Source organism: Phytophthora infestans, genomic scaffold (genome assembly GCF_000142945.1).
Source record: "Phytophthora infestans T30-4 supercont1.67 genomic scaffold, whole genome shotgun sequence".
NCBI classification, from domain to species: Eukaryota; Oomycota; class Peronosporomycetes; order Peronosporales; family Peronosporaceae; genus Phytophthora; species Phytophthora infestans.
The window spans coordinates 120019-132607 of NW_003303692.1; the positions used below are offsets into that span (position 1 = coordinate 120019).

The following is a 12589-nucleotide window of genomic DNA, read 5'->3' on the forward strand; positions in this document are numbered from 1 at the left end:
GAGATGGGCTAGTATACAAGCGACCGTTTTCGTCGTTGCGACCATTATTATGACCACCTGTAACCATACAAAAAACAAGCAAGAAATAATGATGGTTAATGTGGCCCAGCCACTCATTGAAGGCAGTCTTGTGCGATGCCATTTCGGTTTGGGCACAGCCATTCCTAGCGTTATAGGGAGAGGGCCGCCACTATCTGACGAGGAAAAGGGGTGAATTCAAGGGCTCTATGAAGGAGTATTCAGCCTACGAGAGATTGAGCGGCGAACTACACGCTCGCGAGGTGCCATACATTGCGCCCTGTTCGAAGAGGAGCCAGAGCGCAAGAAACCCGGTCCCGCAGCTGCATTGTCGGACCGGGAGGCCCGGGTCCTGCTACGTACTGCTGCTAAGGGGAACTTCTCAGCTCGACAGCTCAAGAGCGAGCTGAATTTGGCGGTGTCAGTCCGCATAATTCAGCGTGTACTTTCCAACGTAGACTGGCTAATCTACACAAAATGGACAGTACATTGCCGCTCTCCGCTGAGGACAAGAAGGCAAGGGACGATTGGGCGTGGAGAAGGGTCCTTAACACGGATGCCGCTGGGCCGTGGGAGCTCATCATCTTCTCAGACGAGAAAAAATGGAATTTCGACGGACCCGACGGCTTCCAGACCTACTGGAGGGACATCCGCTTTTTGGACATCCGCCGCCCTCCTAGGCAGATCGAGCGACGCCAAGCTGGTGGACGGTCGGTAATGATGTAAGCAGGCATCAGTGCCGCAGGAAAGACCGAGCTGGCGGTGCCGCATGGGAAGCAGAACTCGGGCGACTACGTTTACACAGTCTCCGAGTATCTGCTTCCGTTTGCCCACCTGCACTATGGCACTGATTTTGTCTACCAACAAGACGGTGCATCCATACACCGGTCTTAGAGGACTAAAGAGTTCTTTAACGAGCAATATATGCACGTTCTTGACTGGCCTGCTGGGTCGCCAGATATTAATCCCGTTGAAAACATGTGGTCAATCATGACCGGACGTGTATACGCCAACGGTAAACAGTATTCCACTGCTGCTGATCTAACTGCAGCTCTATACGAAGCATGGGACTCGATCGGAGAAGCACTCTTAGTCTCTTTGATAGAGGTCATGCCGCGCAGGTGCAAGGAGGTCATCAAGAAGCATGGTAACAAGACACACTATTAATGTAGCCATATTGATCATCATTCATTCTTACTTGTTATTGTATGGGTACGGGTGGTCATGATAATGGTCGCAACGACAACAACGGTCGCTTGTATACTAACCCATCTCTAAACTGCGATATCCCACTCAGATTACCACGGAAGCTGAGTACATTGCTATGGTCAAGGGTATTTAGGACCTACAGTGGATGGTGCGTCAACTGTGTGATGGGTTGCAGTGGGAGTACGAGACATCGTTGTTGCTGGGCGACATTACTATAAATACATGACGGCACACCAAGGCAAGTACAATCCAACCAAACACATTGAGAACAAGAATCACGTCTCATAAGATCTCGTTGAAACGAAGAAGCTGGAAGTACAACATGTTGGCATCAGCGACGTGGTGGCTGACATCATGAAGAAGGCGCTGGGTGCTGTTTGCACGATTCAGAAGGGCACTCAAGGTTCTTTCTCCAAAGCATCTCACAGAGGGACACATCGGTGAGTAGCAACGTGGAACACTGTGTAAGCTCTGGTGGCTTAAGTGCTGTTTTCGCGGAGATGACACGATGAGGTGAGTGTGTGTCCCTATTGTCGGGGCTGCTATAGCGCTATACTTACTAGGAAGCAAGGAACAGAGCTCGTCTCTATATTGGATCAATAATCTTTCGGGTAAAGTTGAAGCATTCGATCTTTTAGTTTGGTGGTCGCCTGCAATGAAGGGCACTTAATGTGCATGGACTATGTGTGAGTGTGACAAGCAGAAGCTCGCATAGAATCTTAGCAGCCTCAGCTCGGTGAATCCGTCTGTGTTGTGCACCCGAAACCGTGAGGACTTCATGCTGAGTAGGTTAACCACAAAGCAGTGAGGGTTGACCTGGAAGGAGAGACACACAGACACAACCAAAGGGACTCTCAAGGAGTCAAGTGCCTTCCTTTCTGCAAGTCCGTTGGTGCCCCCAACAAACGATCAGTGTTCATCTGTATGGTGCTTTCCGACGGAGAGGAAACCGACTGCGTGTAACATGCGCAGATGACCTTCGCGACCCTCTTGGTAGCACCGCTACGACAGTCTGATGCTCCACCTTCAGCTTTAGCTGTTCCCCCTTCATCAGCTGTACCGCCACGGTCATCTGATCTTGATCCATTTTTTCTCTAGGTGGTCGAAGCAAGTATGCCTGAGTCACATATTATTTCATTGTTACGTTATACTACTGCTGTAGAAGTACTACGTAGTGTCACTCGCTTTACAAGCCACGTGCGCCAACCTCTGCAAATGTTATGCCGCTAAATATAACGAGGCGGAGCGCAGCAGAATTGTTTTAATGTGCGCTACAGAGATTGTCACAAAGAATTTTCTTTTGTAAAAAGTCAAAAGAAAAATTGGGGTGGGATCAGTTTGGTTTTTGGACGGCATTGTAACAAGGTATAAAATGTCCCGACCATCTCAGCTAAAGCTGTTTGAAACGTTCATCATTTGGGATTAGAACTTCTAGGAAGAATTAATCCCACACCTGATTTGAATAAAATGCCACATCTCTAGCGCTTATAACAAAGATTAAAACCTTACGGACAGTTTGCATAATAATCTTCTAATTCACTTCAACTACATGTACGAAAAGATTAATGATAAAAGAACGGTTCGTGTCAATCTCTGGACGCTTCGGAGGGCGTGGTTTCGGATCCAGCTCGAGGCGCATCGCATCTTTTCTTGAACTCCGTCACGGAGCTATGAGCAGTGCTGCCGCTTTTTACCTTTGGGTTGGTCATACACACTCACATGACGAAAACCGAGATAATTTTAGGCTAAACCAGCAGCACAATGAGCAACAATCTATTATCGTCAGCGACTCAAGTGTCCAAATTCTGATATATCTGTTGTCTACTCTTCGTTCACTTGAATGTGGTACTCCTCAAGCTGTTGAGGGAGTACCGGTCCTGGTGCGTTAGTCATGAGCTCATTACCCGTGGACGATTTGGGGAACGCAATCACATCGCGAAGACTCGGTGCTCCACACAAGATCGCAACAAGGCGATCCAGCCCCAAGGCAATTCCTCCATGAGGTGGAGCTCCGTGACTTAGAGCTTGCAACAAGTGTTCAAAACTCTGACGTTGCAGAGTCGGTAGCTCTAGCACATCCTCAAAAACCGCTTGCTGCAACTTAGCCTGATGAATACGAATAGACCCTCCACCGAGTTCCCAGCCGTTGCATACAATATCATAGTGCTGGGCCGTGATCTCCAGAAGCTTCTCAGCGACTTCAGGGTCTTCCAACAAGCTCTTGTCACCTGCTTTGGCTAAAATCTCGTCCAAAGCAACAGCATGGTCGGGTCGAGGAGCCGTGAACGGGTGATGCGTTGCCGATAGCGCAACTTTATCGCCACTCTCAAGAATGTTTCCGTCATCATCCTCACTTCGTTCAAACATCGGGAAATCGATGACCCACAAGTGGTGGAAGTTATTTGGGTCCAGTTCTTGTTGCAAGAACCCCTTAGCGTACAGCAACTGCGACATGTATGTACGCAGACGTCCCAACAGAGTGTTGACCTCATGATACGAACCCGCAGAGAAGATTAGCACATCTCCCTCTTCCGCGTCTAGACGTTCGTTCAGCTGTTCCATCTCAGAAGCGGAAAGTTTCTTGGCAAGCGAAGATTTCCACTTCTTGTCCGCTTCCACTTTGACCACAAAAGCGCCAGTTTTGGACGTGCGTTTAGCTGTTTTCTCCAGCTCATCCACGTCTTTACGGGAGAATCCTCCAGTCGCTAGAGATTTTGCATTGATGGCGCGAACCACGCCGCGTTTACTGTGGATCTTCGTGTTTTTGTTCAAAAGCGCCGTCTTGAACGGAGCGAACTCGCATTCTTGCAGTAGATCGTCGACATCTTTCAGTTCGATACCGTAACGAGTATCCGGTTTGTCGACGCCGAAGCGGTGCATGGCTTCGTCAAAGGGCATACGTACGAACGGACGGTCGGGTAATTCTTTACTTGCTGCCTTCCATATTTCTTTAACCAGACGTTCCATCAGATGCATGACGTCTTCACGAGTGACAAACGACATTTCCAGATCGATCTGAGTAAATTCTGGTTGACGATCGGCTCGGCCACCTTCGTCACGGTAGCATCTCGCAAGCTGGAAGTATTTATCCAAGCCGCCGACCATCAGGAGTTGTTTGTACTGTTGCGGGCTCTGTGTAAGTGCGTAGAACTGTCCTGTAGTTCTGGTAGGTACGAGGAATTCTCTGGCACCTTCGGGTGTGCTTTTGAAAAGGGTTGGCGTCTCTATTTCTAAAAATCCCTCAGAACTCAGAAAATTTCGTGCAGCGAGGGAAATTTTAGAACGCACGACGAGGTTTTGTTGCAGTGCGGAGCGCCGCAGATCGAGGTAGCGATGACGCAATCTTGTGTCCTCATTGGCCACTTCAGATCCCGTGGCCACTTGAATCGGAAGGTTCACACACGAATTTAGCTCTGTGATCTCCTCCACGACCACTTCCACCGCGCCTGTAGCCATCTTGTCGTTGCGCATATTGGCTGGTCGTGCGCGAACGACCCCTGAGGCCTGTACCACAGACTCAGGGCGGATTTTGCTCACCACATCGCTGGATGATTGTAAAAAGTCTTTCTCCAGCACCAATTGCGTGACACCGTAGCGGTCTCTTAATGACAGAAACGAGATGGGGCCGAATGGGCGGATGGCGTCCACCCAGCCGCTCAGTGTCACGCGCTGCCCCTCATGTGGCTCCTGACGCAGCTCCCCACACGAGTGAGTGCGGAACGAACTGAAGGAACGAGTCAGCAGCGAGCGCGTCGACACGTGCCGCAGCCTAGAGCAGTAGCAACTTTGTGAGATAGATGCAAATGGCAACAATTTAAGCAGAGTGATGGTCAGTCAGTACCTTGTGGCAAGCATTTTAGGTCGGTCAGCTTGGCTCAATTTCCGATGTGCGGTCTCCGGTTTAATGTTGTTTAAGCTCTAAAACCTACACCAGATGTACACAATGTAGCCATGTCTTTGTCCAATTTTGATGCGGGGACCAGCCATTTCGTAAATGGTGGCGACGGGAGTGTTTCTGGCGGTGGTGCAGGACGTCTTGGTGACGCTACGCAACACGACGGTGTTTGTGCTGACTTCGGCTGGCTTAGACACGCCGAAATTGCTGCGATTTGAGGTCTTGCAGGGCGCTGACGGTGTTTCGGAGACTGTCGACGACGATGATGAAGCCAATTCGTCAAAGAAGAAGCAGGCCACGCAGCCTGCGCCGCCGGCCAACCGCATCACAAGCGTGGAATTATTTCAACCGCAGGGATCGGATCTCTTAGCTTTGCTTCTGCTCGTGGATGAGCGACGCCTGGTCCACTACGAGCTGAACCTGTCGGCCGAGACTCTGGTCCTCAAGGCTGCGCGCTCTGTGCCTCGTAGCGCTACGTGCATGACTGTAGGCCACTTGCAACTACCCACTGGAGAGACCAAATACGTAGCTATCGTAGGCCAGAAGACAGGCGAGGCTGTGGCCGTGCCCTTCCCGGACGTAGACCGTGATCTCAAGACGCTACTGGGCCACACCACGTCCATGGTCACTCACGTGGCTGTCAACCACGATTCGTCGCTACTACTTACAGCCGATCGTGACGAGAAGCTGCGTGTGTCGAGGTTCCCGAACGCCGCAATCATTGAAAGCTACTGCTTGGGCCACGCAGCTAGTCTCACCAAGGTAGCATGCAGTGTTGTGACCCCGGAGCTTGTGGTGTCCACGTCTATGGACAACACTTTGAAGCTCTGGCAGATGACGACAGGCAAACTACTCGCGTCTGAGACGCTGCTTCCCGGCGTCGAGGTGTCTCTAGAGCCTCTGGACGAGGAAGCTAGTGACGACAGTGGCCGTCAAGCGGCCAAGAGTCTGATCAATGTGTCGCTTACCGTTTGCCCCAAGACGAACATCGTGGCCGTGCTCGTGAACTACCAACACGTGCGGTTCTTCGAGATCGTGGCGGACACCCTAAAGGAACTCGAGATTTCTAACGAGGACGTGCAGACCTTGCTAGCAGACGAGCCGTGTGAGCTGCTGTTCACGGAGAACGGAGTGCTGGCCGTGTCGTACAAGAAGGATCCTTATCTGCAGTTGTTCTCGGTCTCTAAGGAGAGCAAGAGATTGTCGCCGGTTATTACTGCGAGTGCTGCGTTCAATGACTTCCGGGACGTCGCTGCGACGATAGGTACGTTGAGGCTCTGAGAGTTGTTGATGAAGTCTTGTTGGACTAAATGACTCTTTGCTTTTGGCTACAGAATTGGTTGATGAGGAGGAGAAAGCTCTCGATGTACTTGAGGATGGGTTGAAGAAGAAAAAGGCTCGGACGGGCGAATGGAACAAGAAGGTTGGAGGCTCATGATCAGCCTACCCTTTTAACTTTGAGAGCAGTAGCTGTATCGTAGGGTATCAGACGCACGAAAAGAAAACGAACTTCATTTTGTTCGCTCGAAGTACTAAACTCAAAAAGAAACATTGTATTGTTTTAAACAAGAAGTTTTTTAAATAACGGACGCGCCCTATTAGAGTCCGGACTATATTTAATAGTGTCGCCCGAAAGTGACAGAGAGGACTTTAAACGGGTAAGGACTTAATTCCTTGCTGAAATGATTCGTGTACCAGGTTAATATCGTCTAACGCATCATCTAATTAAAAGATTTAACAGATCGACGACTTCGTTCATATGCGATTCGACCACTTTTCACGAAATGTTGCGCCTTACACATCGTGCTTGGATATAAACCACGACGAGGGGTCTCTCGAGAAGCCTGCTATTTCAACGCTCCGCATGATTGTTGCCTCATCCGTGTCTCGCCACGCGCGGAGGCCCCAATCGCAAACGGTGTCAACACTTGGCATACGTGGGTTACTAAAGCGAGTGTATTCGACTCGGTCTGACTCTTTCCAAGCGTTAATTTCCATGTACAGTAGGTCCTTGAAACGACATCTTTAATCCACTTGATCACCTCTTGCTTAAGCCCAATGCTAACTGACTGCCTTTGATGAGGCATTATTGGAAATGACGGAAAAGTTTCTCTCCGTAGAATGGATGGTCAGCAAATTTGTAATAGCAGATTTGGTAGTTTTTATAAGGACTCTATTCAGGAGGGGCTTGTATTTAATAGTGCAGGCATGTAGCACTCCACAGGACACTATTCGGTAGGGGGCTTTTATTCGGGCGCATCCGTTAGCAGGTCGGTCGCCTCCGCATTGACCAATAAGATTCTATTTTTCTGAAGAGCTGAAAGGTGAGCTTTTCCGCCAATCAGGCACCGACTCAGTACGACCGACCAGAATTTGGAGGCCGCTCGTTGTGAGCTACTCCAAATTTGGCGATCGCCCATAAATCGCTCGAGCCTATGATACAGAATGATAATGTGCAATACGATCGTGAATTCTCTTAATCTTCAAGATGACGACGCCACCTCAAACGCCTGCATCCCAAGAGCTTGCACGCGTGTCGCCTTAGCCTCAATGAATCCGCAGCCCTGTGTCCACCGAAGTGTACCAGCCTGCTATGTTCAGCATCTACCGCGTAATTGTGTAGCCGATTGTCAAGGGAATCGTAGGGGAGCGCGACACCTCAGCCAACTCGCTCGATGCATTTATAGCTGCGGAAAAGTTATTCCAAGACATACTGGAGAAATTGTGGCAGCAATTCAGTCCACATATAAATAGCAGGGCTGTAAAATCGGACGGAGGCCGGACTGTGGAGCCTACTTCGATTGCGAGCTGGACTAAGCTCATGATCTATAAAGTGAAGAAACACATTGTTGATAACACAAAGTCAGAGAGTGATTGAAACAATTGGTTGCATTCAATGCACGATAAGACAATCACACTTATCATCTACGACTACGGGGCTGGACTTGGGAGAAAGCAGCACCGTGTAGCCTTCCTGCGAGAGTGTATTCGGCCGTTAGAGATTGATCGTGCTGGTGCAACGGCTGAAGGCTCGCTTTGTGAAGTCATGGGGCGTCTACAAGCTGTGTGGGGCGCTTCGTACAACAGCGCTGTTGTGTGGCGCATGTGAGCTAAAGAGGTTACCCGCAATCTTGACCGCTCCACTTGGGATGCCATCCGACAGCCCCCTCCACCTCACATTTTGCGGCTTTTACAAGTAAAAGATATTCGTGTTATGGAGTATCTTAATGGATTTAAGCGGTCAGCCAATCTGACACTTGAGTGCGTAAATGCATCCATTGCCGAGGTGAGTACACTTCGTCGTGACCTAGATGTGTATGGACGACGTCGAGAATGCTATGAGCAAGGCCTACAGTCTCACAAGTCCCAGATTGAGCCCGTCCTCCGTTGCTTTTCTCTTACAAACCCGGAATAAGTGGCCAATCCGCTGGAGAACATGGAAAATATTGAGGACGTCGAGCACCAATAATGCGAAAATTAACGACAGGTAAATATTTATTTACGCTGGTACATTAGTGAATTGCATTTATAATTATTCTTAACAGCATAAATTGCTATAATATCATTCAACGTAGCAGCACCTATTCGTATTAGACTGATTCAGGGAGCGGAGAAGAGCTGTCATTAAAACAAACCATGCAATTATGGAGCGAGCTGCACCGAAGCACTATTGGGTACACAGAGCCTATAGACATAAATTAAAGCAGAACATTAACCAAGAGAGCACAAGATTTTTTCTTGATAGCTAAATTTGATGTTAACCAACTAGCTAAGCGTACGAAATCCGAACACATCTTCACGCAAGTCTTCGTTTGCGTCCAATTCCGTCGAGCTCCGGTCCAGATTTGGAGCCGCTCCGTTCTCTGGAGACAGCAGACCTAAGAGATTGAAGATGCCCTCCACCGTCCAGCCACAACGCTGAAAGTCCGAGCCATGTCAAAGTTTGCAAAACGGCGGAAAGTTTCAAAAATGAACGGCACTAAATTATTGTCAGTAGAGTCCTCGTAATGCCTCTGGAACGCCTTCTTCACGTAGCCGAACAAATATTCAATAGGATTGAAAAATGGGCAATATGCCGGTAGAAAAATCGGTACTATTCCGATGCTTCTGAGGAAGTGAGCAATTTCGGGATGACAGTGGATCGATGCACCATATAATATCCAAAGCGAATTGGATCTCGGGTAAGGGCGAGCACCTGCACGCTTCGAATAAGAAAAATCTTGGCATCGCACGATTTCTATCCGGTAAAATGTCCCCCACAGAGTCGTAGTAGTCGATAACACCATTAACGCCAATGAAAGCAAGCATGGAAACTCGAGGTATTCTTTGGAGCTTTCCCTATGTCAAGTAAGCATAGGCAAGGTGCAGCACCTCTATGTCATGAGACTCATCAAGAAAAAAAACAATGTCTGTACTCATGAGCTTTCAGCAAATCGAAAAATGTTTCTTTCCTTTACATGGATGGCCCTGCGCTCTAATACTTTCCACGTTAGTCCAAAATCGTGGATAATTCACACACAGATGTCCTCGATATGTTGATGTGGGAGTGCTTGAGAAATGCATCATGTGCCTCGTCGAGGTAGGACAAAGGTCTCTGCTAAAAAAAAAACTTGCGAAGTCCCTCTCCTGAGAGCTTCCTATCTGTGTTTAATGTAGCTTGCTGGTAGGTTCCTGTTTCCTCATAGGCATGGATCCAGCTACTTATAGTCTGTTAGGTCTTGTTGTAGACGTGCGCCAGATCCTTCCGTGAGCAACCGAGGTAGTAGTAGTCGTACAGACAGTGCATCACCGTGCTAGGGTGTACATGCTGTCTTGTAGCAGCAGCTTTCATCAGTGTAGTCTCGCGTGATGCACGAGGGTTAGAGCCCGATACCACTGAAGATCGACGACGACGCAAATTTAATTCCAGACATGTCAGAGGGGCTGGACTGCATGGAGCCCGTCGAGACTTATCACCCTTTGAAATCTCATTTTAGTAGCAGTTTAGCATTAGATTAGATCAGTGTTTATCTAATTCACATGAAAAAAATGACTGTGCCTGATTTGTATAAACTCGCGCGAGTTATTCTGACTTTGTGCCTAATTCTTTATCTCGCGCGAGTTATTTTGAATTTTGCCTGATTCATGTTAGCTCGCGCGAGTTGATATGAATTATCTGACTCGGATAAAGCTACGTACAATTGGTTTCGGAGTCCACTTTGTATATGAGGACATGATGTCCAAACGCAAGTGCATCCAGCGAGCCGAGATAGAGAAGATAGAGCTGCTGGAGAAGTTGAAGGCCCACCCAGAATGACCTATAAAGCTTCTATCTATTAGAAGACGCTTCCCGAGAGCTAAACGCAACCCTGATGGGATAAAAAACAGCATTGGGATAAACTAGAGTGTGTAGAGGTCGGACCGCAAAAAGAGGAAGGGCGCTGGGTAAACACGAAAAGTGAAGCCCTATGAGGGCAGAGTATTGGATCACTACGATAATTTTAAAGGCGATGCCAAATACACGGTCTCGGATCTGTTGTTTTATTAAAAAAAAGCGTGAAAGAATTCTCTCGGGGCCTTCCAAACTGGTGCTTCATACAAGTATGCACCAGATCAACGTGCCCTGTCGATTTCCCACACTAAACAACAAAAGTTACTGATACACCAGCGACCCCCCCCCCTTCCGACACTCACGTGTAAAATTACGACTGTTTCGCCGACCCAGGCGCTAAAACCGTGTAACGCTAAAGTAGCTGTATCCCAGAATCGGTGGTTTGGTGACTACGAAAAAGCGGCTATTAATGATTTCGATGCCCGAAACGGCTACGCAGTCGTTCAGAAAGCACGGATTTTAGATACAAACAATTAGCCTAGGCGTATTCTTTGGCGAGTGACTGGTACGGCTCCCGGCGCCCTTGAATTTCCCCCGGAGCGAAACCACGACCGAATACATCATCGCATCGTTGTGGGTGACCCATGCAGCTCCCTGTCGTCCGTATATTTTTAGCTGACGGAATCCCAAGAAGATGGCTTGAGCACCGATGAACGGCGTATTCACACAATCATCCTCCCTCTGCAGGACCCACAGCCCATCCCTTCTCGTCGTGCATCAAGATCCGCAGAGGTCCGGCGTGCTATAGCTACAGATTGGCAGACAGGTACCGGAGCGGCTCAGACACTGCTCATACACTAGCAAGGCGTTTGTAAATAATCTCGAATTAATCCTTAAAGGGCCGTCCGTACTACTACTCGCACTACCAGGAAAAAATGTTTGGTCAACTTTAAAGACGATTATCTCAGTAACTCTGAAAGTAGTCGCAGTCTCACATATGTGCCAGCACTTCCTGAAACCGAACAGCACACGTAGAGTCTTCATTTTCCTGTATCCATATCTCAAGAACTTTTCATAGGCAACACAGAACGGTGAAATTAAGTTTGTCGGGATGGGTAATATTCAAAGTTGTTTTCTAAAGTATTAGTGTCAATTTCGACGAAAAACTACTTTTTGGCAAAAAAGACACTACTCTCATTTTGACATTTTGTTCATTATTTGAAGAAAATGTTTTTGAAAAGAGCAATCAAATTGTTTCTTTTGGTCCCGGATTTAGTACTGCTCCCTCTTGTATTGAGATACTGGAAGCAGGGTTGCTCAAAATAATATTTATGGATTTCTTCGTTGAATCAATAGATACCTGGGTCGCTGCTCCTGCTGGTCGCACGTTGAAAGGGTCTCAGTGCCTCTTTTTCAGCACTCGTTAGGTCCTTCTCATGGCCACCGAGAACTTTGACCACATTGCCTTTAAAATCTGGAGAGTGCACGATATCCACTCTTGGAGCTAACTTTTTATAAAAAAAATTAGGTTACCTCAGAAAATAAAATAAAAAGCAAAGCCTTACCGAGATAATGAATAAAACTTTGTTTTTTCACCAGCAGCCCATCCAGCAGATCGCGAGCGCCAAGAAGGTTAGACTCATCCGACTGCAATTTCTTGAAAATTGACTCGATGTCGCTCATTTCCATCAGCAGCGCTTTGAGTCTGCGATTAGCGGCTGATGACAGTAGTAGCTCGACCAGGTCTTCATCGTCTGCGTTTATAAACTTTCGGAGCTCAAAAAAGCAAGCCAGCATCGCGTACGATGACCCCCAGCGTGTTTGCTGACGCAGCTTGGGCCAGAGTGGTGTCCTCAGTCGATTAAAAACAAAATTGAAAAAAGCAATTTTAAATAGACAATAGTGAAGAATTTACCCTAACTTCGCCGCTTGTGTGATCGTCCGCAGTTTTTTCATTAGCGACTGGACTTGTTCGAGGTCATGTTCTTGCGGGTCTAGTAGCGCTCGGACTGCGAGGTTCAGACGGTGGCTTGCACAGCCTACAAGCGTCACGCCCATGAGGCGCGCAAGTCGCATGTTTACCGCGCAGTTATCGCCGACCAAGAATATGCAGTTTAGATAGGTCCTTACCGAAAAATAGCAAAAATGCTGCCAGC

The 12589-nt window shown here is 48.2% G+C and overlaps 2 protein-coding genes across 2 annotated transcripts; one reads left to right on the plus strand and one right to left on the minus strand.

Moving 5' to 3' along the window:
- Positions 1–3048: 3048 nt before the first annotated feature.
- On the minus strand, positions 3049–5097 carry PITG_18303 (aspartyl-tRNA synthetase, putative; the record flags this gene model as incomplete). The annotated part of the gene is made up of 2 exons (XM_002997711.1): positions 3049–4996; positions 5069–5097. 2 exons carry the CDS (start codon positions 5080–5082, stop codon positions 3049–3051), a joined length of 1962 nt encoding a protein of 653 aa, XP_002997757.1.
- A 124-nt stretch (positions 5098–5221) lies between these two features.
- PITG_18304 (uncharacterized protein) lies at positions 5222–6631 on the plus strand (the record flags this gene model as incomplete). Its single annotated transcript, XM_002997712.1, has 2 exons — positions 5222–6386; positions 6457–6631. The coding sequence occupies 2 exons, from the start codon at positions 5222–5224 to the stop codon at positions 6558–6560; spliced, it is 1269 nt and encodes a 422-aa protein (XP_002997758.1).
- Positions 6632–12589: the final 5958 nt, after the last annotated feature.